Source organism: Vigna angularis, chromosome 4, assembly GCF_016808095.1.
Source record: "Vigna angularis cultivar LongXiaoDou No.4 chromosome 4, ASM1680809v1, whole genome shotgun sequence".
Lineage (NCBI taxonomy): Eukaryota > Viridiplantae > Streptophyta > Magnoliopsida > Fabales > Fabaceae > Vigna > Vigna angularis.
The window spans coordinates 36,416,201-36,441,705 of record NC_068973.1 but is presented as its reverse complement, the minus strand read 5'-3'; the positions used below and the strand labels follow the sequence as shown (position 1 = coordinate 36,441,705).

At 33.5% G+C, this 25,505-nt stretch overlaps 5 protein-coding genes across 16 annotated transcripts; 1 reads left to right on the top strand and 4 right to left on the bottom strand.

The window, feature by feature from the left end:
- Nucleotides 1–178: 178 nt before the first annotated feature.
- On the bottom strand, nucleotides 179–4,282 carry LOC108332217 (CBL-interacting serine/threonine-protein kinase 2). Of its 5 annotated transcripts, none has more exons than XM_052876747.1 (6): nucleotides 4,175–4,265; nucleotides 3,752–3,931; nucleotides 3,019–3,386; nucleotides 2,828–2,919; nucleotides 2,242–2,715; nucleotides 179–1,355 (listed from the first exon to the last, which is right to left on the bottom strand). In XM_052876747.1, the coding sequence occupies exons 3-6, from the start codon at nucleotides 3,376–3,378 to the stop codon at nucleotides 431–433; spliced, it is 1,851 nt and encodes a 616-aa protein (XP_052732707.1). In that variant the 5' UTR covers nucleotides 3,379–3,386; nucleotides 3,752–3,931; nucleotides 4,175–4,265; the 3' UTR covers nucleotides 179–430. The 5 variants fall into 5 exon arrangements, with proteins under 5 accessions (XP_052732707.1, XP_052732706.1, XP_052732708.1 ...); XM_052876746.1 differs by having other exon boundaries at nucleotides 3,836–3,931; XM_052876748.1 differs by having other exon boundaries at nucleotides 3,836–3,931; nucleotides 4,155–4,249.
- A 2,534-nt stretch (nucleotides 4,283–6,816) lies between these two features.
- Nucleotides 6,817–7,743, bottom strand: LOC108332195 (ATP synthase subunit b', chloroplastic). The gene has a single exon (XM_017567379.2). It carries the CDS (start codon nucleotides 7,596–7,598, stop codon nucleotides 6,951–6,953), a length of 648 nt encoding a protein of 215 aa, XP_017422868.1. The 5' UTR covers nucleotides 7,599–7,743; the 3' UTR covers nucleotides 6,817–6,950.
- A 144-nt stretch (nucleotides 7,744–7,887) lies between these two features.
- LOC108332194 (uncharacterized) lies at nucleotides 7,888–10,356 on the bottom strand. 2 transcript variants are annotated; one of them, XM_017567377.2, is made up of 5 exons: nucleotides 10,071–10,356; nucleotides 9,860–9,959; nucleotides 9,531–9,630; nucleotides 9,195–9,283; nucleotides 7,888–8,679 (listed from the first exon to the last, which is right to left on the bottom strand). In XM_017567377.2, the coding sequence occupies exons 1-5, from the start codon at nucleotides 10,345–10,347 to the stop codon at nucleotides 8,346–8,348; spliced, it is 900 nt and encodes a 299-aa protein (XP_017422866.1). In that variant the 5' UTR covers nucleotides 10,348–10,356; the 3' UTR covers nucleotides 7,888–8,345. The 2 variants fall into 2 exon arrangements, with proteins under 2 accessions (XP_017422866.1, XP_017422867.1); XM_017567378.2 differs by having other exon boundaries at nucleotides 7,888–8,673.
- Nucleotides 10,350–18,043, bottom strand: LOC108332043 (UDP-N-acetylglucosamine transporter UGNT1). Of its 6 annotated transcripts, none has more exons than XM_052875899.1 (10): nucleotides 17,618–18,043; nucleotides 17,398–17,474; nucleotides 15,524–15,685; nucleotides 15,305–15,438; nucleotides 14,454–14,584; nucleotides 14,303–14,347; nucleotides 14,086–14,183; nucleotides 13,486–13,593; nucleotides 12,546–12,602; nucleotides 10,350–10,482 (listed from the first exon to the last, which is right to left on the bottom strand). In XM_052875899.1, the coding sequence occupies exons 1-10, from the start codon at nucleotides 17,769–17,771 to the stop codon at nucleotides 10,459–10,461; spliced, it is 990 nt and encodes a 329-aa protein (XP_052731859.1). In that variant the 5' UTR covers nucleotides 17,772–18,043; the 3' UTR covers nucleotides 10,350–10,458. The 6 variants fall into 6 exon arrangements, with proteins under 6 accessions (XP_052731859.1, XP_017422627.2, XP_017422625.2 ...); XM_017567138.2 differs by lacking the exon at nucleotides 10,350–10,482 and adding an exon at nucleotides 12,098–12,472; XM_017567136.2 differs by lacking the exon at nucleotides 10,350–10,482 and having other exon boundaries at nucleotides 12,098–12,602.
- Nucleotides 18,044–22,986: 4,943 nt separating this feature from the next.
- On the top strand, nucleotides 22,987–24,794 carry LOC108331234 (auxin-responsive protein IAA29). 2 transcript variants are annotated; one of them, XM_017565882.2, is made up of 4 exons: nucleotides 22,987–23,378; nucleotides 23,735–23,994; nucleotides 24,082–24,172; nucleotides 24,284–24,794. In XM_017565882.2, the coding sequence occupies exons 1-4, from the start codon at nucleotides 23,113–23,115 to the stop codon at nucleotides 24,342–24,344; spliced, it is 678 nt and encodes a 225-aa protein (XP_017421371.1). In that variant the 5' UTR covers nucleotides 22,987–23,112; the 3' UTR covers nucleotides 24,345–24,794. The 2 variants fall into 2 exon arrangements, with proteins under 2 accessions (XP_017421371.1, XP_052732371.1); XM_052876411.1 differs by having other exon boundaries at nucleotides 24,266–24,794.
- The last annotated feature ends 711 nt before the right edge of the window (nucleotides 24,795–25,505 follow it).

Genomic DNA, 25,505 nt, shown 5'->3' with positions numbered 1-25,505 from the left:
AAGAAGAAATGGAGAGAATAAGTAAACCTCAATTAAATTAGAAAATAATAGAAAATCATTAAATAAAATGTGAAAGCAATACCTTAATGGAAATTTTAATGAACGTGTTTAGAGTGTATACGAGAGTATCTTACAAGCATTTATCAACATACTTCACAACTTCAACGGTACAATCCAGTCAAACAATGCTTCAGGGACAAGTATATCATGAATTTTCCAGTGTTCATTATGGTCAGCATTGTGGAAACTAAGTATGAACATAGCTGGCTATTTTTGTTTGTAAGGCATTTGTACAATTTTTACATTCAGTGTTGGCATCTATACATAATTACAATTCTCATGTGACATGTTTGTCAAACAGCAACATGGCAGAACAGCTGATGAAATAATATTGAGATTGAAGGGGTAAAACTACCGCCCAGTGGACATGTTAACTACCTTCTCTGAAAAGGATGTTAGCTACTGAAGATTTCCATGTAGATGTAGGGCTGCTAGCATTCTGGCTATCAGTATAATGATTTTCATTCTCCATTGCATTCACATTCATGTTCCTGCCAATTTTTTTTCCAATTGACATCCCTAGTTTAACAGTGCTAAGAAGGCCAAATGCAATTAGAACAGGTCTAATTGCCCAGTGGTGATCCTCAACATGTTGATACTTTTCTATCATATTTGGACAATTCTTAAAACTAACCACATCAACCTCAGAGGGATCAGCCAAATAAGTGTTTGGTGCATTCCAGATGTTCAACATGCCTGGGAACTTGACAACCAGACATCCATTTGGTAGGATCCAAGAAATCTTAGCAGTAGCCCAGGTACCTCCCCTTCTACGCAACCATTCAAACCGGGGACTTAGAACATTGGGTTTCAGCCTGATAAATTGCCCCACACAGTAAGACTCTGCCATTTCAAGTTCTGAACAGTTTCCTTTCCAAAGAGTTCGTAGGCCTATAAATCCAACAGTCACTCTGCCCTCACGATTGATAGAATGAAGAATACCCACTGGCGAGTGTTTATCATCTTCTTCCTTAATGCGCACCCAATCCCCGGCTCCTAAACCATTGGTGACACGTTCAAGAGTTGACGCATGAATCCTTACAGGGTCATGAACTCCATGGAGCCTCACTAAAACAAATCCATGATCTGCATTGCCGACAACATTTCCTTCTGGGACCTCCATGTTCTGTGGATTGCATGAATTGGAAGGCTTTCTAGAGCGCACGGTATCGCCCACCTGAAGATGATCCTTTGAGAGGGACCACTGTGTGTAGCCCGTGCTACTTGATTTTTCTAATGTTTTGTGAATTCCAAGATATCTCCATCCTCCATCGTTGACCATTGCATTCCGTGCGCTGCAAGGTAGGCAGAACAAATAAAAATAAAGAACTACTGAATATAAATAGAATTCCACTGAAATAATCATGCTTGGAAAAAAACAAATGCAGACTTTTCTCAAACATTATTGTTTTAACACTTTCCAGAACAAAAAATATCTCAGGTTATTTCTAAACACAAGTGTAGAATAGTTTAATTCTCAACAAATTCACTGTCTGTTAAATGTTCAAAGTTCACAATCAAGCTTTGCAAGATTCAAGTTACAATGAGGGACTTGCTACCAAAATGAGTAACCAAATCACCAGTTAGATGATATGCACCGGATGCTTTGTCTCGGTGCCTTTTCAACGAAACAAAATGTTTCACATGTTATGCAGTCATGTAGGATCTTAAATTATAATTGATTGATCTAAACAATATTATGTTTATTCAGACAATGTACTGCAAGACACTAAACCATCAACAAATGGAATTTTTAGAACTGGTGAGGACTACCTGAGCGTTGTAAGCTCGGTTTAGGCTGTCTCTCTAGTTGTTGTAGGACTAAACACCCCCTTTTAATTAAGGAAGCCGAGAGAAGCCACGACTAAACTGGATCAAGGGTGACTTAAGGTAACTCACCAACACTCCCACTCATGCCTAGGCCAACTGACACAGAGCATGTCAAATGCCAGTTTTGATATCATCCTAGAAAATGCAGTTTTTGATGTTAAATGAAGGTTAAAATCCCAACTTCAACGACAATTTTCCAAAATATGAATGTCAAGAACAAGAAAGGTTAGGAAAAAATACATGTGACCCAAAATAAATGTAACTTGGAATATCTAACATACTAGGTTATATGCATACAAAAAAAGGCCACCTAATCATAGAAACTTCCTTTGAACATTGAAACTAACATACCTTCTAAAGACAGACAGAATATCTACCATTGAAGGGCGATTCCTCAAGTCATATTCAAAGCAGCCACTGAGGACATTTTCAACTGAAGAAGGAAGGCCACCAGGAATCTGGGGTTTTTCATACTTTTCAACAACTGATCGATATACTTCACCAACAGGACACCCATACCAAGGTTGGTTACCAACCAACATTTCCACAATAGTACACCCAAACCCCCATGAATCTGTTTCAAAGGATACAGGGCCTCTGACTTCTGGTTGCCATTGTTCTGGAGCCATGTAATTTGGAGTACCAAGCCTATTGGCAGTATCTGAGCTTAGGAATGAGGAACCAAAGAGAATATTTGGAATACCAACATCTCCCAGTATTGCTTGATCAGTATCTTTGAGAAGCACGTTGGATGGTTTAAGGTTGAGAACTAGGATCCCTTTTGAGTGAAGTTCAAGAATACCTTGAGCCAGATCGATACCATACCTGAAGCCCAATACCACACTCTTAGCATTGACCAATATTCTTCCCTCTCCACCATGTACTATAAAGATAAACATGTAAAAATATTTTAACATACACACCAAACTCTCGTTACCTAAGAACATCAGGCAATGAAATCCTTCCCTCTCTGAGTCTAGCCATCTTATCACCAACCGATCCCTCATAAAAATTCATAATGATGCATATCTGTGAGTATAAACAAATATATTAGCTATATAACAAAGTCTCACAAAGGAAGTTAAAGATCTCCCATATACTGAATAAAATGCATAATCCATGTCTAACCCTTCCATTTAAAATTGAAATCCCAAGTAGCCAAAACACCCTAGCCGCTCCTTGGCACTGAAAATATAACTCAAAAAATTTCTCTAATGCAGTCTTCATATGTTCCTCTCTGATAGGGGGTAGCATCTTTGCAGCAACTTCATGATACTCATCATAATCTTCAGTTGACTGATGATGAGTTGCTAACCAAACATCGCCAAAGGGTCCCCGACCAATCCTGTGTCTAAGTTTTAACCTTTCAGGTTCAATCCATGGGTCCGTGCTGCTGGATGAGGCTTTGACAGTTCTAAGGTTCTCAGGATCACCAACCAAGAGTTCAAAATCAAAAGGAACTGGTGGAGTACCAATATCTTGCGCCATTCTTTAATCTGATGTTGTAACATCCATAAAATAATTCAGCAAAAATAAATAAAAGAAGAAGAATCCAATAAATTATCATGAATATTCGTCAAGAATCCCAATATACTTTTTCTTCACCGGAGTAAAAAAGAAAAAAGATTGACTAAAGAGTACTATATTCATACCGAAATTCATCCCCCATAAGGCTGAGAGAGGATGATCCTTAAAAGGGGTGAGACATCAATCCATGAAAAATATAACATATAAAAAACCCACATAATCCATAATAATCAGTCACACGCCGTATATGTTCTTTCTCTTCTCAGCAGGAAGAAAATAGATGACTCTAGGGATTAAAATAACTTCCATATTTTTAAAGAAGAATATATTTTACCCTAAAATTGTCAGGAATCAAACCGAGTCATTACTCAAAATAATACAGCATAGTATTCATTTGGATAATTTCCCTTCGCCGAACCTCAAAGATTCAATCTTGCGGCAACTAAAGCCAGAGTCAACCCCTCAAAAGCTCTACTTGCAAAGAACTGAGGCAGTCTCCTAAACACAGCTCCAACTTACAATACAAAAGTAGCGGTTCAGTCTTCGAGACAACCAACCATGCTAACACATGCACACATTAAACTACTTTTCGACTTCTCAGAACTAAAGAACAGTAATACAATAATACAAAAATCAGGGGAATATATATATAAATATATATACGAGAAATACAAAATTTGAAACATGAAAAACATGCAGAAGTTAAAAACAAGAAAATTAGAAACAAAAAATGGTACCAAATTCACTGGGCACGTACTCAGAAGAAGAAAGAAATATCTTTTAGCGACAACGTGAACACTGAGAAACACCAACGGCTTAGTAAGCAGAGAAGATTGTTAGGTTTACAGAAATTCAATAAAAAAGAACAGAAACCAGAACTAAACTAAGGGTAGGAATGACATTTCAACAGGTGACGTGATGTGATGAATATTGTCTATAGATATTTGACAAGACTAAAATTTTTGGTAAAAGAAAAAATTGGTATTAGATCGATTTTCATTCATAAACCATAGGCATAATCAAGTTAAAATTAATATTTATTATAATTTTTAACTAAGAGTGTATTCTTTTTTTATTATAAGAATATAGAAATTGAGTACGTGTGATATGTATCTACAACTACAAAAGGAAAAAAAAAGTTGGAAAACTGCTAAAAACTGATAGAAAGGTTGGAATAAGTAATTGTCATAATTAGTATTTTAGAAGGTAAGATGTGTTCATTTGAGTGGAGCTATACAAAATAAATCATGAGTAAATATCACTTTTAATTCATTTTTGACTCCGATATTCTACTTATGTCTTGCAAGAACCTGTGATATATTGCGTTATTTTTTGAGTTTCAATTTGTGTAAATAGCTTATGAGGTTTGTCTCAGTTTCTCATAATTCAATAGTTTTATGGAATATTTTAACAAAGAGAGGGATCACATCATGTAAACGTAACTATGTATGGAAAATTATGTTAATAAAGTGTGGAAGCATGAAAGCACAGTGCCATTATGCGTAAAGGAACTTTCACTCAACAAAAAAAATAAAAATCAGAAAGGATTAAAATAGTAACACCAAATCAATATTTTGTTTGAACGCATATTATAGCATAGTAGAAGTCCTCTGCTTGGGTTTTACCGAGTGCTTGTCATGATTTTATCATTCAAATAAGTTTATAATTTATATTTATATGATGTTGTTTGTATATATATTTTTTTTAATTTTATCGACAAGAATGCTTTTGGGTAGTTGTGATTTTAATTTTTTTTTTTAATTTTGATCAGTTATATTTTTATTTAAAATAATAATTTTCATTTATTAGTCCTAGTTATTTTTCATGTTACATGAATAACTACCAAAATTTGGACTTTGATGTTTAATGCGAATAAATTGGGCTAGAAAATTGAGGTAAAGTTGTTACATCCAAATTAAGTTAAACACCTAAAAAGGAGGTTTAAGAAAAAGTTCCTGGATCAATTTATGGTTGACTTATTCTTTTAGTGCCAATCTTAAAATAGAACTCGGTAGACATTTCGTCTGAACTTTAAAAAGTTGAAAGTTTTCCTAAATGGTAAAACTTCTATAAACTTGATTGTAGAGTGGAATTGTAAACAAATGAATTTCCACTGTAGAAAAAATAATATTAAAAATTGTAGTGCATAGGTTTTACAAAATATTATTAGTAGAATAGTACTTCAACGTTTCAATTTCAAAATAATACAAAATATCAACGCCCAATAATAAAGTGTAGTGATTCATTAGTATTAAATAGAATCAAACTAACCAAATTATTATACTAATAGTCAACAAGAATAAAAAATAAGAAACCTTTTTTTAAATGATTTTTGTCAATGTGAACATTGTTTCATTTCTTGACTTGAGAGTGTACTAAACTTTACATAAATTAATTTAAGCTATTGCTTTTATTTCTTGATGATTCAAGAGTTTATGTAACATTACATCATTTTATTGAATCTAGAACAATTTATTGAAAAAAGAATTTGATAGTGCTATTTTGTTTCTCCATTCGGTTTATTCGGTTTTTCATATCGTCTATCTAATATGTCTTTACTATAAGTACAGCAGTGAAGCATTATCAGCGAAGAGGTTATCCATCTGGAAATAAGGTTAGAAATTTTTTAATAGGTTCCTTTTTCTGGCAATGACTTGCTGTGGTTCTAAGATATCATAATAAACTGCATGGGATTTGAATCCTCTCAGTAACCTATTGAAAAGATAAATACGTAAAAATTACAGCAGTGATTGGTTTTAAGGAGCATTAGTTAACTATATTTCCCTTATCTTGTTCTGTCTCCCTCTCTAACACGACCTTTTCAGTTATTCTGTGAAATTTCAGTTGCCATAGGCATCGGTTAACCTGACCTCTGATGAGGAAATCAGAAAGCCAAATGCTTTTGAAAGCAGTCTGCGGCTCGCATGGATTAAGCAATCAAATTAACAAAACGAATCCACATGATACTTCCTAACGAGCCACTTAGATTCTATCCATAAATTCATTCAATGTACAACAATCAAAGGTTCTGCAGAATCTCCGGCAGCCTTTCATTAACAGCTTCCATTCTTCGTCACAAACTAAATACATCAACCCATTTCAAAAACAAAATTATAACTCAATGTCTGATGATGCTGATAACCTGCTCCTGTTGCCTTAACCAAAAATTTTTGACATACAATGAGAAGGGATGCACATAGCTGCATGGTTCCCAACCATAAATGCAACTGTAGTAAAAAGATTTTTCAACTCACTGCAAGAGCAATTACGGGTGCTTTTTCTCACAATATAAAGAATTGTCAGAAATTGCAACCACAATTTGGCTCGGGTGGGGACTTTACCTACATTTTCCATAACTTTTAGAATAAAGGCAGGGGGGACGGGGAGGGTGGTAATTCATACGTGAATATCGGATTTTACATTGAACAGTGTAGCGATTAAACAAGAGGCACATCCAAAGGAGAAAAGGTAGAAACTATCAATTCTTCTTTGGTGGGGGGTGGGGGGATTGAAATGAAAATTACATACATATATTAAGCAACGGGAAGAACCTTTTTAACAATCTCCTGGCTAAGATCTGCAATCTGGGAATCAAGGGACTTGATGGTTTCTTCCTTTTGCCTCTCCAAGTTAGCCAGAGCCTCTTGCAGCTCAGCCTCCACTTTCTTCCTTCCCTCCGCAATCTTTTGCTCCACCTCCGCCTGCGTCTCCTTCTTCATCGCGTTCAGCGCCGCCGCAATCTCCGCCCGAGCAGCCGCCATCACGGCATTCGCCTTCTCCTCCAGCTGCTTAACCTCCGACGACGTGTCCTTCACGCTGTTTAGCTTCTCCCTGATCGCCGCGTCCCTCTCGTCCATGAATTTCCCAAGTGGGGTGAACCATATTTTGTCCAGCGCAACCATCAGAAACAGAAACTCTACCATTATAATGGGCAGGGTCAGGTTGAAGTCGAATAGTGCAGCTTTCTCTATTTCGCTTGCGAGGGAGGGCTGAGCCAAAATCAGTGGTGCTATTCCGCCCAGGAGGGATAGCATCTGGGGCTTGGATATTGGGAGTTTCAGTTTAAGGGTTGGGACTTTGGGGAGTGAAATTTGGAGAATAGGAAGTTTGGGTGTGGGAGAACGAGAATTGGTGTAGACTGGAACCAAAGGTTTGGTGGAAGCCATAATCATGTTTGCCATGGCTACTGCTTGGTGATTAGGATGTGTGTCTCAGCTCAGTCTGAGGATTGGATTGGAGAGAAGAAGAGGATTTGAGACGAGGGCTATCTAAATTCTTCGCCACACAAATTCATGAGGTTGTGTGGCAGTGGCTGGCTAATGGAGTCTGAAGGACACTCAAACAAATAGGAATGTTCCCATCTAAATGGATCAGGCCTTGGCCCATTTGTTGTCTACCCAAATAACACCTATCCACTTAATTCTCCCTAGGCCCAAATATACAGATTCGGTGTAGCTTACTTGCAAGTAAGACAAGAATGTGGACTGAATAGTTAAAAAGAAAATGAGTGCACAAGAATGTCACTGTCAAAATCAGCTGCAATTGAGTAAAACAAACCAACAATTTTAATGACTTTCTACCTTGTCACAAATTGGGTAGGAAATCATTATCCTTAGTTACATTAAAGCAACTGAAAAACTTTTCCATTGCAGGTAGGCCTTGACCCTAACTGCAGCAACTAAGTAATCTAAAGGTATGTCGTGCCTGATAGACTTTAGCATTATGAGCTTACTACAATTCCCAAGGCACATCGTTCTGTACAGTGATATGAGAAAGTCCAACCGCAATATGGTACGAGCCCGTGTTTCGTCCTGTTATTATTGTCTCTATCGCTGAAGACCATAAACTAACCAAAGCAAGTACTGTTGAAAAATTCTTTACAGTGGGTATAAAGACAAGAGGTTAAAATGATTAAAGTGCAAAATCCATCAAAATTCTCTCCATGTGGGTCTCCGAGAGTGATGCTGCCTCCTCCAACAGCGTAGAACTCTTCTAATTTTTTTAAAACTGCCCACGATAAATCTTGCTATCATTGAGCAGCAAATCCTACCCTCGGTTCCATGTCTTCTCACAACTGGCAGACGGCTGTGTGAGAATAGTCCTCCCAAAAAACCAGATAGCCAGCTCTTTCCTCCTCGAATTTCTGCATTGTAATTCTGGATATTCCCATTCTCTATGACTATACCATTCAAACCAATGTCGTCTTCGTCATCGTTATGTTCTGTCCGTTGATATATATTCAGTTGATGAGATGACCTGCACCTCCATTGATATCATCCAAGTAGTGTAAGGACTTGTTTGAGAACATTATAGCAACGTGCATGAAATTCAACAAGACGAATTTCCAAATTTCCCATCTTTGGTTCCACACCGTTTCAAAGAAAATCATTTAAGTTCTAATAAAATAATCATAATGGTAATTTTCGAGGCATATCACATATTTAAGACCTCTCTAGCTACGGTGTCTTCTATGATTTTAAATTGTATACCTTTAATAAAGAAACACACTATACAAATCTGCAGCATCTACTTATGTAAATATTTGACATGTAACTGAAAAGGTTAAATTAAAACGGGTCGTGTATCATTCGTGAATTTCATTTGGAAGGCACCACAATGCATCAACACAGTTTAATTAGAAATGAGATAAAGTTATAGGGTAGATAGCTCATAGCCTGATAGAGCTGATTTTCAACAATGACAGTACAAAAGTAAAATTTCATCACATGCAAGATGGCAACATAATGCTTTGTATGGTTATATTGAAAACTGCATACCTCATGCGTTTATTTTTCAAATTGAAATATCGTTTCTTTGACTGCTTATTGTAACTGTCAGTGTCAGATATATGGCGCACGAAATGAAGCTGCAAAGACCAAAACAAACATGAGTCAATGGTCATAACAGCTACAGGCTTCTAAGTTCTACAGCCTAACCACAACACATCATAAAAATGAAACTATAGAGTAAAAACAAAACAAGTTTAGACTCCATTTTCAAATCTTTGGTAGAATGTAGTATTGCCACGTCAAAGTCACACGAAAAATATAATCATAATCTATGTTGAAGGCATACAAGGATGAAGCTTGCTCTTCTATAAATCTGACACAAACCTGGTCACCATCCTTGATGCCATAATCTCGAAGGTAATCCGTCTCTGTAACTAATTTATGTCCTTGATAGGATAAGCAGAATTGCCGCCAAACAAGTGGCCTACAGAAACAAATGAATAATAATTCAAAGAAAAACCCAGCAACATATTATGATGATGAACTAATTAAGTAAACAGAAACTCCATATTTAAAAAAAAAGAAAAAAGGAAAAAACTCCCCTGTTTTACTTATAATAAAAACGTATAGAATTTACAAAATCAAATTAGTGAAATTACACATTCAGAAACATACGTAAGATCTTTATTAAATTAATCAATTAATACACACACCACAATATTTTCCCCGCGCCCTTCAGAGGCACGTGAGCGAAAATGTCCTCCACAGCCTGCTTGAGTTCTGCAACAGTTGCTTCATTTGAGACTTCAATGCCTGCAAACAGAATCATGCATGAAATCAATGTCCAGGAACGTTTGACGAAAATAAAATGAGAGAAAAAAAATGAAAAGAGTTACAAAAGTAGAAGAAAGAGAATCGAATTACGGAAGAAAGAGGCGTCCAATTTGATTATGGAGAGGTTGAGCGTCTGGGAAGGAGGCTTGTCGTAGTAAAATGTGTCGTCTTTGACGCTCATGCTTGACGATCGCCGATAGCTTCCGTTGGAAAGAATCATGAAGCTTCTGTCACCCACATGCATCACGATGGCTGGATTGTCATACATTAATCCATGGTGTTTGTAGGAACGTGAGGGAGATTGTGAATTTGAACCAAACGAATTATTAATGTGGAAACGGAGCCAGCATTCGTCTGTGACTGACATCGATCGGCGGAGAATGGTTGTTGCAGAGCGGCTTCTGCAGAACGGTTACGTTCCGCCCAAACTTCTGTAACCGTTATTACGCGCCCCCTTCTCTTCCTTCTCCTTTTCTTGTCAGGGAAGACAAATAAACACATTCTGTAATAATGATCAATTTTTATAAAATCAGGTTGAGAAATGAAGAAATAAAGTAAAAATCAAATTTAACATCATCATGACATTTATCTATGTGTCTCAATGACATAATTAGAATTATTATTATTTGTTTATACTATATACATAATGCATGTGTATATGCATTGGATAAATATATATGTATATTTATATATAAAATATATTTATTCAGTAAAAAAATATTGGATAAATGTATGTATTTTTGTGCTGCATAATTGAAAAGGACTAACTTAGTTTAAAGGATTGATTTAGAAAGAGAATATTACATATAAAAAAGAACAATGATACACATAGACCTTAATTTTGTTACACATATACACATTTATTTTCTTTTATCATATCATATTACCTTAGCTGGAAACTTATTTTTTTTCTCTAATTGTATATTAAGTATTGTTTTGAGGGAAAATATTTATAATTACTATTGTTATTTAAGTTAATTTATTGCAAAACTATGACTTTCTATGGCAACTCTTCCTAATTAATAAAATAAGAGTTTAACTTACGTATATTGCTGGTGTAATTGATGAGAATGTTAATCAATCATAAATCATGCTAATAAAATCTTTAAGTTGGATCGAGTGAGAAATTTTAAAATTTTGAGAATTTGGTGATGTTTGTAATTAGTATTGTTTTAATTTAAGTTTATAAATTTCAAATTTTTGTTTGTATGAATCAATTCAAACCTTTTTAATTTAAATTTCTTAATTTAGACACGGTAATTTAATTTCCAGTGTATATAAAAAATAAAAAACTAAATACAAATTTAAGAAGTTAATTTTAGTGACAACTTTTACTTTTAAATATATAATTTTTGAGGAGTAAAAACAAAAATATCGTAAAAAAAAAACTTAGATGTCAGAGAAAAAGAGCAACAATAATTTAAAATTCTTATATTTGTGAAATTTACAATTAAATAATTAAAATACTCTTATAATTTTATATTTTTAATTTTTTTACCTAAATAACATATTTCGTCATCAAATACTTTAAATTTCTAAAATATTGAATAATCCTTTAAAAAATACTTCATCCGAATACAGTATTAAAGTAATTATTATAAAAATCATCAAATTTATGAATATATTTAAATTGAACTCATGTAACCTCATGTAAAACAAAAAGAGTTCAGCTTTTATTGCTACCTAACTTCGTTTTTGATCCGTGAAGTTTTTTGGCCGACCTCCACTTGGTAACTTATATATTTTTTAAAATTACTAAACGTACATTTATGCTGTCAAAGAATAGCAGACATTTTAGCTATTAGGTAAGCAATTTTTTGTAATTTTCCCGTAGTTATTATTTGTAGAGTTGTAAAATAAAAATGAGATGCATGGGGGCAAGAGTTTGACAGACCAAAGAGAAGGCGCATAAGTTCTGTTTGGGATATAAATATGATCTTATAATTGACCCTCAACCGTTTAGCTTACTCTCCCAAAAACATAACGAACAGGTACACATGTGAAGTCCAGAAATGGATATCTATATCCTACATTCGAACCTCAAAACTGTTAAGCTTACCGTCCCTCTCTAATCCCGTCTTCTTCAACCTCCCAAAAAAAATTAATAAAGACATGTAAACTCAAAAAATTTCCCTCCCCGTCATGTGGAGAAGGGTGCAATGGATTCATCAAATAAACTAGGTGAACTCATTGCTAGATCAAAGGCAGGGAGAATATACTAAGGCCATGAGATATGTCTTGATGTCAACTTTGACTCAACAAAATCTCCCAATAAATTAGATTAGAGTACGTGTAGAATCAATTCAGATTCTTCTCCTTCTAAAGGTTCTCCTTGTAAAGGGATGTATTGGTCAGATAACAGATGTAAATGGTAGTCCCTAAACAATAAAGACATCAACTGCACAAACTTGAGTGAGTTATTTACCGATGAGCTTATTGTAGGCAAATAAACCAGAGCCCACAAAACCCAGAAGTTGCCCCACTACATTCCACTGCAACAAAAACGCATATGAACAAGAAAAATACCTCGAATGATAAAAAATCAGTCGGGACAAGAGTACTCACAAAATCAAATGGTAGCCCACCAAAAATTATCCAGCCAAAGCTAATAGTGAATAGATCCTGGACATTTATATATTCAGAATATTTAGAGTCCGTGCATAAAATTCAAATACAGTCTTTAATTATTGCAATAATCTAAAATGAATGTAAGGACTGTAGAAATGAGTTTACACCACAATATATACCTTAATCCAATTAAAATGAAGATATTGTGGTAAGTTTTAAGTAGGCAGCGTTAGGTAAACATATTCTATCTTTGGTGTATTCTAAAATAAAAAACAAAACACAATGTTGTGTTGAGAAGTGGCATATTTTTATTCAATAAAAAGGAGAGCAACCAAAGATAAAATCCTACTCTAGCACTATGTCTTAATTAAAGGTTTCCAATGTCAATCAAAGATCATTACTATGACCCATCAATCAGAAACAACTGTTCTGCACTAATATGCTAAGTTATGTTTCTTTTTCATCAATTGTTTAATGAACATTTATAATTCAAATATATCCTCTCTGATGAATACGAGAGCCAAATTCAAATTTAAATACCCCTCACTATTCAGAGAGTACAGTTTGAATTGCTTCACAACCAAGCGCACCCCCATCCTCTTAACACGAACCAACGTCCATAAGCAATTAATAGTTCCTTATACTTGCTCCATCTCTCTCTCTCTCATTCCACACCAAAAAGTACTAGTAGATTTCCCCAGTTTCCAAGTTTTAATAGGCAAGAAGTGCACCAACGCACCTCTGTTTCTACCCTAATATTGGTCAAATTTTTAATTTACCAGAAAATATTGACTCCACCCACTTAGTCCTTGCAAAAATCAATGCAGTAATTAGGTACTATGATGACACCATAAAATAGAACGCTTATACATTATCAGTGCCAATCTGGAACAATACAAAACACATTAATGGCAACACCGCTAACGACTGAACAAACCTTCAGATTACCACATATTGTCTGAGTCAGAGCTGAATTGAGAGTTGTGTTCAGAAAAATACTGTAATTCAGGAAGAAAGCAAGTATGCAGGAAAAAAGTAAAACAACCTGCACCCAAAACACATAAAAACACAGCTTGTCAAATATAAATATTAAGAGGAATCTTGATTTAAAACTTGAACCAGATTGCTATAACCCATTCAGCAGTTGTTTCTCTATGATCAAACGTTATGGACATTTAAATTGATGGAAACAAAATACTTTGGTCACGCAGTTAAAATGAGCCAAAATGCTCCAGCAGATTGCTACAAAATACCATCAAATTGTCAACAGAATAGCCATGTGGAACACATGATAGAAATCAGACTAGGTCTGTTTGCACTTTTTCAAGTGTACTTTACTACCTAAGTATATAACCCTCTTTCCAACAAAATGAGACAGAAAATAGCTCAAGCTATAAAAGTGCAGAAGAGGGAAGAAGAAATTTGATTATATGATTAATTCTAGACAACTTGAAGGATAGAAAAAAGTATATTTTGGCAAGTAACTAAGGATCAATACTGCTAATTAGTAAATGGAGAAAGCCCGAGCATAACATACAATAAAACCAGGTGAAAAAAGGTATGGAAAGTTGAGTGTCATCTTCAAGTCACCCCGTACTAACGTCCAAATAACCAAAAAGGGCCCACATATGATACCTATATCACAAGAAAAAAATATTTCAAGTCACAGAGATGTTAAAAGAAAACCAAGCGTGATTTCTTTTACCAGGAAAATAAAAGTTTGATAGGCCATTTTATACAATCGATCAGCTTACCATTGCACCACATAAGGCCAAAGCTATTAAGGCCACTAGTTTTTCCTGAAAAAAGACACAATGCAAAAAAAATAAGAAACAGCAGTCCAACTACACGGACAAAGGTATAGAACTTCCAGTTTCTGAACGAGAGACAGGATAGGAATACAACCAACACGGGCTATCATTGCAAGATATATAGCTGTAGTGATGTTTGACAGGAAAACAATGGCATAGCCATAGGCATCAAAGGAGAAATCCCGTGCTCCCGCAATAAATGCACCGAAGACAATCAAGCCAACACTGATAACAACCTTACAAATTTCAGTTAAATGAAGGAATCAGGGAGATGCTCAATCAAAGAACAATTTTTAAATTTAACTTCATTGAGTTATAATGGAAAAAGGGAGAGATATACAAATAAACAGATAACCATTTATTTTTCTTTTGAGTAAAGACTCAGTTTGGGCCTCCAAAGAAACATGAGTCATTACAAAACATCAGTACCTAAAAAGTTTTAGCCACCAAATTAATCCTTCAGATTCTTTTTTCGCTGCTTTAGTCCTCAAAATATTGTCACTAAATTAGTCTCCCAATGCCCTTTCTTGCAAAAGGCTATTGGGCTTAGGTATCGACAATGCACAATGCACAATGCACAATGCACAATGCACAATGCACAATGCACAATGCACAATGCACAATGCACAATGCACAATGCACAATGCACAATGCACAATGCACAATGCACAATGCACAATGCACAATGCACAATGCACAATGCACGAGCCTAACCACTTGGTTGTAGAGTGTCAAATTCTATGTTAGGATAAGCTATTAGGAGAAGAGACATGAATGGTTTATTATATTTCTAGGACTGTGGAACATTTTCCACTCTACCTAAATTATACATTCATCATGCCTCACCAAATTTCACATGCATTAAATCATCAAAGATTTATTTGAGCACAATACGGATCTGTAATTCTGTATGTCATATCATGCAATTGGAAAAGGGTAATCTACCTGAAAGTGACAGAAGATGTGTACCTATTCCCCATCAGCATATATTCTACAAGCATTGTAAATACCACTGTGGTCCTCCTAAGGGTGGTGTACATTGGAACATTTACTCCACGAACAGACTCCATGGTGACTAACTTTTGAACAGAAGTGAATGAAAAAATAAAAAACAGAAAAAATTACAATAGAAAATTTTTCCTACAAATAAAAGGAAGGGCATACCATGTAAAGTAAATATGCTCCTGCTAGAGGAAGAGTGTGCTTCAAAGTCCTCAGTGGCACAAACTTCTTCGAGTTATCTGCTGTAATAACTGATTCGCCTGCTATGAGAGAAATCATCCTCCAGCGCCTCAATACATAAAGAAAACAACATGAACATACCATCTGCAGTGGTAAGAAGCATAGAATTATGTTTAAAAGTATGAAAAAGGTCTAATGGAGATCCAGGATGATTTTATTTGTATTCAAGTTGCAGGGCCAGAGTGGTCAAACAAGGTATAGAAACCACACACTTTCCTACACATTTTACATTTAATATATCATTTCTATATCAAATGTGTGAAATGTAGCTTTTGCATTATTTCTTTAACTAACTTGGATAAACCTTAATTTAAGAACTTCAACTACTGTACGGATTTTGTTTGATTGCAAGAAACCTAAGTTTCAGTTGAGAAAGAAGCTCAGAAGCATGGATAGAGCAAAACAGAGGAAGATATGAACAATAGCAGACTGGGAAAAATAGTGAGAGTCAATAAATAAAGCGAAAATGAGAGCTTAGTGTAGCACAGTCAATTTATAGATTAAACCTCCATTTTAATCTCCTAAATGGGAAGGGAGGACAAATTTTTGTTTTCAAAAAAATATTCTCTAGTTTGATAAATTTTTAAGATTAAAGAAATAAAATGATAAATTAGTATACACTTAGAGTTTAATTACTATGTACTGTCAATAGATTAATAGTCATCATATGATATCTAAGGTAGTTATTGTAAAATTTAACAAATTATTATTCATGACTGTCCATGAATAGATGATAGTGAAAGAATCCTTTACACTCAGTGCATATACTATTTACCCATAAATTAGTTTAATTTTCATGCAGTGGAAAAAAATTAAATACAGCAAACAATCAAGAATAATCATAAATATGACATTTAAAGTACTTATTAAAAAAATTACAAACTAATCTTTCATGGCAAGTTATGATTGGATTATAGCCATTGAAAATTTGCGACTGGAAGTCAATGCACGATAATTTGTGATTGTATTATGGTGTAAAAACCTTTACATCATTTGTGCATTCAATTTAAATTCTAAATGTGTCCCCCCTCTTCCCTTTTCCCTCCAAACATACCCTAAAGCCACATGAGTCATTATTTTGGTCCTCCAAAGAACTTTGACATAAATTTTATCCCTTAATCATGGAAAGTGGCATCAAGGTGAAAGTTTAACCTAATTTACATGTCCCGTAGATTGATTCTCAATCACTGAGAAATTAAGGACTGTAACACGAGAATAATTAGGCAAGCTTTCTTGTAGTCAGAAGATGAGGAAAAAGATATTTTTTTTTTTATCAATTGTATTCTTGCTTTTAAGAATAATTGAGAACAAAGTTATTTTAGTTACACTTTCAAGCAAGTGATGCCACAAATTAAATTACAATGTTTTTCCCTGAAGAAAAGTGTCAAGCTCTGTCACACAGCTTCCTAAAACCAAGAAAAACCAAATAAATCCTTGAAACTGTTACTCTTTCATCTAAGTTCTTAAAATATACGCTAACGTTATCACTTCAAATCACATGTTGCATGTAAAAGAGATTGACTGATTGATTGCAGTTCCGAGGACTTTCTTTCCATTTTCTCAGCACCTAACAGTTTCAGGACCAAACAGGTGATTTGCCCTTACATCAAATATATTATGAACCTGATCATAGTCCAATTCCAACCATTTGATTTCAACCTTTGGCAAACAAAGGAGTCCCAGACATTTTCCTCCCCCGACATTCTAGTCCAGTTCATAATTTCCTATTGTTCAGAGTGGAGAGAACTATAATTTTAATCCAAATAATAATAATGAAAATTAAAATGTAGAACAACCTGAAGAAGCGTGACGATACTCGAAGACGGGAAGTCATAGGAGGAAAGAACAGCTTTATTGAACAGTATCAAGAGCACTACAAGGCAACAAAAACCTGAGATTAGCAACTAATTAATCAAAATGTAAAAGCACGCGGAAATTTTTGCGATTAGTTAAATAATTGGGGAATTAAAAGAATACAAAATGCACCAAAAACTGAATAATAAGAGTGAGCTGAACCTGCACATGACATGTAAGAGATGGCAGCGTAAATCCTTCGTCCTCGGAAGGTCTTACTATCGCTCTTCAAAAGCCTCTCTCTGTCTTCTTCGTTGGGAGGATCGGATACCGGAAGCATCAGATTCTCCGCCGAATAGGACGGTTTTAGAGGCATTCCGCAATTCTCAAACCTCGATATCTGAGTTTCGCGATTCGGAACTAGCGATTAGGAACTAAACTCGGTTCCTCCACTTCTCATATGGCGCTGCCGAAACCCGCCGGCGTCTCTCTCTTCTCCGATTCAGATTCAAGATACCGATTGGTAAAAGGGAGATGAGAAATTATTTCTTAGCACAATATTTTATAAACTTTTTAAATTAGGGAAAATAATAAGAACGAAGGGCGAATTGTGAGATGAAGAGAGAAATAGATGAACAAACATGTTGAAAAATAATCTTAAAAAGGAATGTCCACTCTCTTTTAAATATTTTTATCTTTTTAAGTTAAATTACTACACTACCTTATCTAATTTCTAATTTTGATTATATTTTTAAAACAAGCCGTATCTTATTACATGTAAATATATGTATATTTATTGGAGTATTTTTTGTTAAGTTATTCTTTAAATTAGTTAGAAATAAAATTAACTTGATTTTTTACTACATACTCAAACAGTTTTTTACTACACTATCGGTAAATACAGAGACACGGTTGAATGTTTTTAGACTAAGTCTCTTTTCAAATTTAGCAGGAATATATATAAAAGTTTTTATATATACTGTTTTTTTCCCTAGGAAAATGTGTGAGAAACAGCTTTAAAATTTAAAAGTTGTCTTACTACCTTTTATTTGGAAGGACTTCTCTGTTTACTCTGAATTTTCAGCAGCTATATTAACAAGAGAGCTCCAAAAGAATGCAGATTTTGTAGCAGTTTAATAGGACAACACGTAAAAGAAAGATCAGAAATGTCTTCACTTTGTTTCCTCTAGAAAGAAAGTTGTCCTGGATTTTTATGAGAAATTAAAGCAGGTAATCATGATTTGCACATGTATAATAATTATGGTTTGCAATAAAGAGTTTGATTTAACATTACCATAGTCAATGTTCCTGACAACAATCAACAAGGATTTCCATGCATGCTTTGGTTATTGTGCTTTCACATTATCAGTTCAATTCAATTTCTTAAACATCTAGTTGCTTGGTTCAGCAGTTGAAGGCATATCGAATATATGCAACTCACAAAATGAATTTGAGAGGCTATTGCCTATATTTATTTGGTCCATGCCATTATTAATTATCCATGCTTCACGCACTAAAAAAAATGAAAGAGATTAATAACTATTATAATTAAAGAATTCAAATTATTTTAATGCTACCGTTTGAGAAAATTGCACTATTGGTCTTGGATACTGCTTTTAAAATGAGTTAAAATCTGCGAGTTAAGTATGGCATTACAAATTTGATTCGAGTAGAATTTAAAAGAAATTAAAAATTTCAAATTCATTAAGAATTCGATGCATTTAGATTGAATCTGTAAACTGAACCTAACTCACGAGTTAAAATAGGTTTAACAAAAATACGCTGGATTGACTTATATTATAGATGAATAAACAACAAGAATAATTTAATATTATATAATAATTTATTTTAAATTTTTGTACTTTTAAATTATATTCAGAGTTTAACATTATTTTAGATTATATTATAATTTTTTATATATTTAAAGTTTAAGATATTTTTTATTATATCTAGATTAAACTTTATTTACATTTTAATTAAAAAAATATGTATTTTTTAAATTAAAAAAAATTATAATTAAATAAATCAATAAATTAACCTGTTTAATTCATTAATTCATAATAGTCGAGTCAAGTTATATTTGAATTTTTTAAATTCGTTAATAAATAAAATGAATTGATTAAGTGAACTTACGAATCAAACCAAATGGAATGAGTTAACTCGTTTTGAAAGTATGAGTTACTTACGGGATTATCTTACTTAAACGAAGAATAAGTGCTTCCCATAAGACCAAAGTTTTGTTGTCCTTTAGTCGAAGACAAAGTTAGGCACAACAAAAATTGGTTTGGGAACTCAAAAAAACATAGTGATAATGTGTCGAAGCACATCGTTTCCTTGAAGTGGGCCATCGAATAAACTTTAGAACAGAATCTTTTCGCCTTCCAGATTCGAGAGGGACATCGAATCCATCGGTTCACATTGCTACTCAGTTAAAGTCAATTTTATATTTCCAAACTTTATTTCACCTATCAAGAAGAGGATAGCTTTTAATATTAACCAGATAATACAAAATTCATTTTAAAGCAACCAAAAGTATATAATATTTGCTTTCCCAAATTTCGTAAATATTTATTACTTTTAATTTCTTAAATATTAAATAAAATTAAAAAACCTGAACATGTAATAAAAAAAGCTTCATAATATAACTTACCAATGACCATTAAAAATAGAAAAATGAAGTTAGGAAAACTTCTAAAAATGTAAGATGTTCGAAAGGTGGGTGAGTTCATGCTCTTTAATATCTGGAATTGAAAATGAAATGTCTTATATAAAATTGAGTGAGAAATATTTAAAATATGAAGTTAAATTATAAACTTAAATTTGTAAATATTTTTGGAAGTGGAGTTACATTACAAATACTCTAAAATAAAGTTAAATTAGAAATGTTAAAAATCTAGAGATAAGATGAAGAGTTTTAAGGATCAACAGTCCAATGTTAGAATTCAAAAAGTAATTAAGTTGACAAGTTATCATATACAAATAAATTTTAACAAAAGAATGCAATAATTTTAAAAAAAATATTTTAAATGAAAAAAATACAAAATACAAGATTTTGAATATTTTAAAACGAACTTATTCAATTATTTAGTTTATATTCAATTCATGATTAAGTTTTTTAGTATAAAATTAGTTGAGAGTATTTTACTACGAGAATACTTTTTTTTTCACCGTTAAAATTATGTTATAAATACAGATAAAAACTAACATATAAAACAATATAAGTATTCTGTCCATCTAAAGTTTGTGTAATTTTTTTTTTACTTTTTATCTAACTCGTTTTTCTCCTTAAATAAATTAAGCCTAATTGCACCCATATGACGCACTCCACGGAAACTTTACGAAAAGATTTTTCCATAAAAATATAAATGTTTCATATATTGCTTCAAAGATTACATCATAAATACACCCAAACGAGGAGGTGTCCTACTCTAGTAGATAAATATTCACTGTTTCATTATCGAACATGATATATATTTTGATATTCAATATTTTTTTACACAGTACCTTCGTTATAAAAAGTGTTAATTAAAGTAGAAAATGAAAATATTAAACAATTATCACTAATTTTGATTATAAATTATATAAGATTTTTTTAAAATCCTGATTAGAGGGCAAAAGTTGAGTTAAGTTTTATAATTTTAGGAATTAATTGTTAGAATAACACAAAATCATTGTATACTATTCTATGTTTTTTTTTCTTTTATAAATACAAAATTTTATTATTTTACGATAGTTTTGAGTGTAGAGTCTTGGTTATAATATTCCAACTTTCAAATCGTATGGACTGATACATGTTAAAGACATCTCAACGTGACTCTATCAGTTATTATAATAAAATCTCAAATTCACAATAAATGCAATCAGTTATCTTTTTACTTTATTTTCGTATTTATAAGTTTCGAAATAAATTTTTAATCAACCTCGTCACGACAAAAAAAACTTATATAAATGTGATAAATGTGTTCAAATCAAAGCAACAATTCAGTTTGAAAATAAATAAGTGAGAGTGAAAATGATCCTGTTATGATCATTTGAAAACGTTGAGCGTTGGATCAGAAAACATACAGTCCTATGGTATGTTGAGTATTTTATTCTTATAATAGATGTAAAATGAAATGAATGTAAAGATGTTTGAGAGAATTACTGTAATCGTGATCCTGAAAAGTAAGATTGAGGAGAGACAAAGGTGGCAGTTGTGAAGAGCGATGGTTACCCAAGTGTTGGATATGGTGAGTTGTAGAGAGTGGGAGCAGTAATCAATGCCAGGTAAAGGGCAAGCAAGGAATTAGACCTATCATATTTATAGGGTCCTACTACTTCAACTTTGCAACCTTCACCGCACCACAACCAGATACAACCTCTTCCACTGCTCGTGCAGTCTTCACTGAATACCATAATCTCCCATTTCCCTTGCACCATCACGTGGCCTTCACTACCTCTTAACCTGGCTGGACCAGCACTCCATTTTCCTCTATCCATAGCCCTACACTACCATTCTCTTTTCGACCATATACCTAACCATGCTACATACCTTTCTCCACCACTATTTTCAAACATAATCTAAAACAAACTATTCTTTACGACACTAACATGGTACCAGGTACCTAAGGGATTAATTAATTATTAATCAACCAATTAATTAAAAGATCAAACCAAGGTGAAGCGTATGTGCATCAGTGGAAATAGGGAAGTTCTGAGTTCTTCTAAAATCATGATACGTTTGACGGACATCAACCGACACATTGGACTTATTAGCAAACAATATCAACAGGTGCATGAACTGCTAAACATTTTTTATTTTGTTTGGAAGCTACCTCTTCCGTAATCACAAATCGTATTTTTCGTTTGCTACATGAGTTTGATACAAGTTCAACATCATTAATCAGAATCAGAGGGAGGCGACACAAAATTTGACACACGATGTTAGGCTATAAAGAGATTCCACTAGAAAAAGAAAACCAATCGTATCATAAACAAATACAAGTTGTTCCGTTTTGATAAATAATATAAAATTATATCACATTATATTATGTTATATATATCTATCTCTGCATTCTTTCTGCTTATCTGTCCGTGTCTCATTTATCTTGAAATGGATATCAACACATCGTGTTTCCAAGATTAGATTCTTCCCCAGTTGATGAACCTAATCTCTAATCTTTTCAGAACGATCATCTTCACCCGATTACGGTTTTAACGAATGCGATAGTTTCCTAAAACATTAATACATGATTATTATTATACTAAGTATATAATAATTAACCAAAGCAATGAAAAAACTTCTAGAGAGAGAATATATATGTGTAAGTGGGGACACATGTAGGAAAATTGAGACAACTAAAAGAAAGCGGGTAAAGTGGTTGTGGCACGTTGGTGCTCTCATTCCTCAACTAGCTTATAATGCTGCTTCACTTTTAGCCGACCCACCTTCCATGTTGTCTTTAACAATCCTTCTTCCATAAGACAGTGGTCCTTTTCATTCTTATGCCTCACTCACACATGCACACAAGAACATACACACACATAAATAAATAAATATATATATATATATATATATATATATACTTATTGCAAGTCTCAAAGGTCTAATAATAATCTCAATAACTTTTGAGAAGGCTAGGAGTGATCTATATCTAACTTTGAGAATAGCCCATATAAATGTTCGACTGTGCCCGTTGCATATATCCTAGGTAGCTTCTTCGTTATACCACGTGCATATGGAACTTCAGTTAGGTCTTGCTCTCCCCACTCACAACTCTGCCGAGGAATTCAAGCTCAGCAAGTCCAAACAAATAGTGAGTTCAGAGTTATGGAGACCCAGTTGCGGTTCTGAAAGTGGAAAGCATGTCAAACACAAGCGCAACTTTGAAGAGTCCTTTGAACGTTTTCTGAAACCTTTCCCTTTACTAGTATGGAGTGGGCAGCCAAATGAAGAAGATGACCGTAGTCAAAAAGTGCGAAGAAACATTCACACACCCAACGAGTAAGTTCTGTTTCTTTCTATTTCCAGCTTTTCTTACCCTTCTAAAAGTAGCTTCTAAAGTAGAAATTAACATTTGGATCATATATACACATCTCTCGGTAAAAGACAACACTCAGATACAGTTCTATAAATATGTGTTGTTCTTCTATCAAAATTGGACTTAGTTGACCTTTAGTATATTTGTATTATACATATTATCAAGATAAAACTTCAATTGATCATAGAATAATTGCACTGTTTTGTTCTCAGTACAGGAGAATTAAACTTTCTAAAAATGAGAAGCTATATATATATATATATATATATATATATATATATATATATATCTTACTTTTACTTTTATCATGTATACACAGGAACCGTAGTGAAGAAAGCCATTTGGTGGGGTGGCCACCAGTTAAGTCATGGAGGAGGAAAGAACTTCATCAGCATCATCCTGCAAGAGGCCAAATCAGGAACGATAGGATTCAAGCTAACGGGAATCAAAGTAGAGGACCAAACTCTTTATATGTCAAAGTTAACATGGAAGGGGTAACCATAGGAAGGAAAATCAATTTGAGGCTTTTCAACTCGTATAAAACACTTACAAACGCCTTGATCAACATGTTTGCTAAATGTAAGTGAATAGTTCTGCATTTTTTTCTTAAGGTGTGTACAGTGGATTTTGTTTTTGATTTTGTCCATACACTTTATATTTATGCAGACCAAAAATCGGAGGAGGCTGGAGAAAGTTACACACTCACCTTTCGAAACGAGCAAGGAGATTGGCTGCAAGTAGGACATGTTCCATGGCAGTAAGTGTATATTTTACATATAGATTGATTATTTGGATAAAAAAAGTGAGAGTTTAGGAATATTATGATGTTAAGGTATCTAAAGAACAACAGCACTTTGTCGGTTTGCAGATCATTTATTGATACAGTGCGGCGTTTGGTGCTACTGAAGAATGGAAGTGAAACTATTTGATAGAGTTTATAATTTTGCTATGATGCTGTTTATGGTGCTCCCTTCGGGGAAAAAGTATTTGCTTTGAAAAGGTTGTAGAGAGCAAAAGCCTCAATATATATGAAAAGTTGGATTTCAAGTAACTGCTTCAACTTTAATTCTTTAATAATAACTTTGTGTCGTTTCAGTCACAAGTAACCTGATCGCACTTTCACATTTTCTGAGTGATCATTTGTATCAGTAGAAATATTGCATTATAGTAAGGTAGCAGAAGTATTTATCAAGAAGTTGGTATCCAAAGGCATTCCTCTGCTGCCAGTAGTAACAGCAGTGAGACATGTGTTGCAGTTGTCTTTTGTGATTCCACAACCTTGTTCTTCCCATACAAATAACTGTAACTCACTGCACACTTTTCTTTGTGATCAAGGATTGTCTTCAACACAGTAAATTGGTTATGTCTTGTTTTGTTCACTTGATATTTTTGGTGAAATGCTTTCAATTTAGTAACATTAATTGTTTAAATTTTAGTAAGAGTTACAATTATTTATACGTAATCAGTTATACCTTTAGTATTTTACTCCATTTTTATTTAAATGCTAGACACGTATCCTTTCTGGTCACAATTAAACTAACAAAGTTGTTTATTCTTGTACTACTTTTCAAGTCACAAAAGATGCCAGTTTCGCACAAAATCTTGAAATGATTGACAATAATCTAAAAATTACAATATTAAAGTGGAAATAATTGAAAAACTAATAAGGAACCATTTATGGGTATGTAATTTGCATAAGTTTAATTGTAGTGAAATTGTAATATCTTGTTTAAACCTTTTTTTTTCTTAAGAAGTTGGTAAATTATTTTTTCATTTCACGTACTTCTACTTCATGATACTCGTTTTCTTTCCTTTTCTATCGAAAGATAGAGTTTTTGCATAAGATTATTTGACACTCAAATTAGTATTTTGGTTAAAGATTTTAATCAAAATTGAATTATTGCAAAAAGTGAACTTGAATGGATCTTAATTATGAGTCTATTGGCCCATGAACTCAATGATCAACTTATCTGTGTGACAAACGACAATTATTTTTGGTTAAATTACCTAATGTGATAATGTCTGCCGGAAACAAAAAACAAGAGTATGTATTAGTAGGTGGCGCGGCACCCTGCTCTAATGAGGAGTAT

Bases quoted from the DNA above. Each gene is read 5' to 3' on its own strand.
- LOC108332217 (XM_017567412.2), bottom strand. From the start codon at position 3,378: ATGGCGCAAGATATTGGTACTCCACCAGTTCCTTTTGATTTTGAACTC. The intron at 2,920-3,018 runs GTTAGACATGGA...TTATACTCACAG, and splicing joins TTTCAATTTTAAATGGAAGG to ATATGCATCATTATGAATTT. The intron at 2,716-2,827 runs GTAACGAGAGTT...ATTGGGCTTCAG, and splicing joins TCATTGCCTGATGTTCTTAG to GTATGGTATCGATCTGGCTC.
- LOC108332195 (XM_017567379.2), bottom strand. From the start codon at position 7,598: ATGGCAAACATGATTATGGCTTCCACCAAACCTTTGGTTCCAGTCTAC.
- LOC108332194 (XM_017567377.2), bottom strand. From the start codon at position 10,347: ATGTCAGTCACAGACGAATGCTGGCTCCGTTTCCACATTAATAATTCG. The intron at 9,960-10,070 runs GTAATTCGATTC...TTCTGTTTGCAG, and splicing joins ATTGGACGCCTCTTTCTTCC to GCATTGAAGTCTCAAATGAA. The intron at 9,284-9,530 runs GTTTGTGTCAGA...TGGTCTTTGCAG, and splicing joins GCATCAAGGATGGTGACCAG to CTTCATTTCGTGCGCCATAT.
- LOC108332043 (XM_017567136.2), bottom strand. From the start codon at position 17,771: ATGCCTCTAAAACCGTCCTATTCGGCGGAGAATCTGATGCTTCCGGTA. The intron at 14,184-14,302 runs GTAAGCTGATCG...CTTGTGATATAG, and splicing joins TGGCCTTATGTGGTGCAATG to GTATCATATGTGGGCCCTTT. The intron at 13,594-14,085 runs GTATGTTATGCT...TTTTGGGTGCAG, and splicing joins TTTTTTCACCTGGTTTTATT to GTTGTTTTACTTTTTTCCTG.
- LOC108331234 (XM_052876411.1), top strand. From the start codon at position 23,113: ATGGAACTTCAGTTAGGTCTTGCTCTCCCCACTCACAACTCTGCCGAG. The intron at 23,379-23,734 runs GTAAGTTCTGTT...ATGTATACACAG, and splicing joins AACATTCACACACCCAACGA to GAACCGTAGTGAAGAAAGCC. The intron at 23,995-24,081 runs GTAAGTGAATAG...ATATTTATGCAG, and splicing joins GATCAACATGTTTGCTAAAT to ACCAAAAATCGGAGGAGGCT.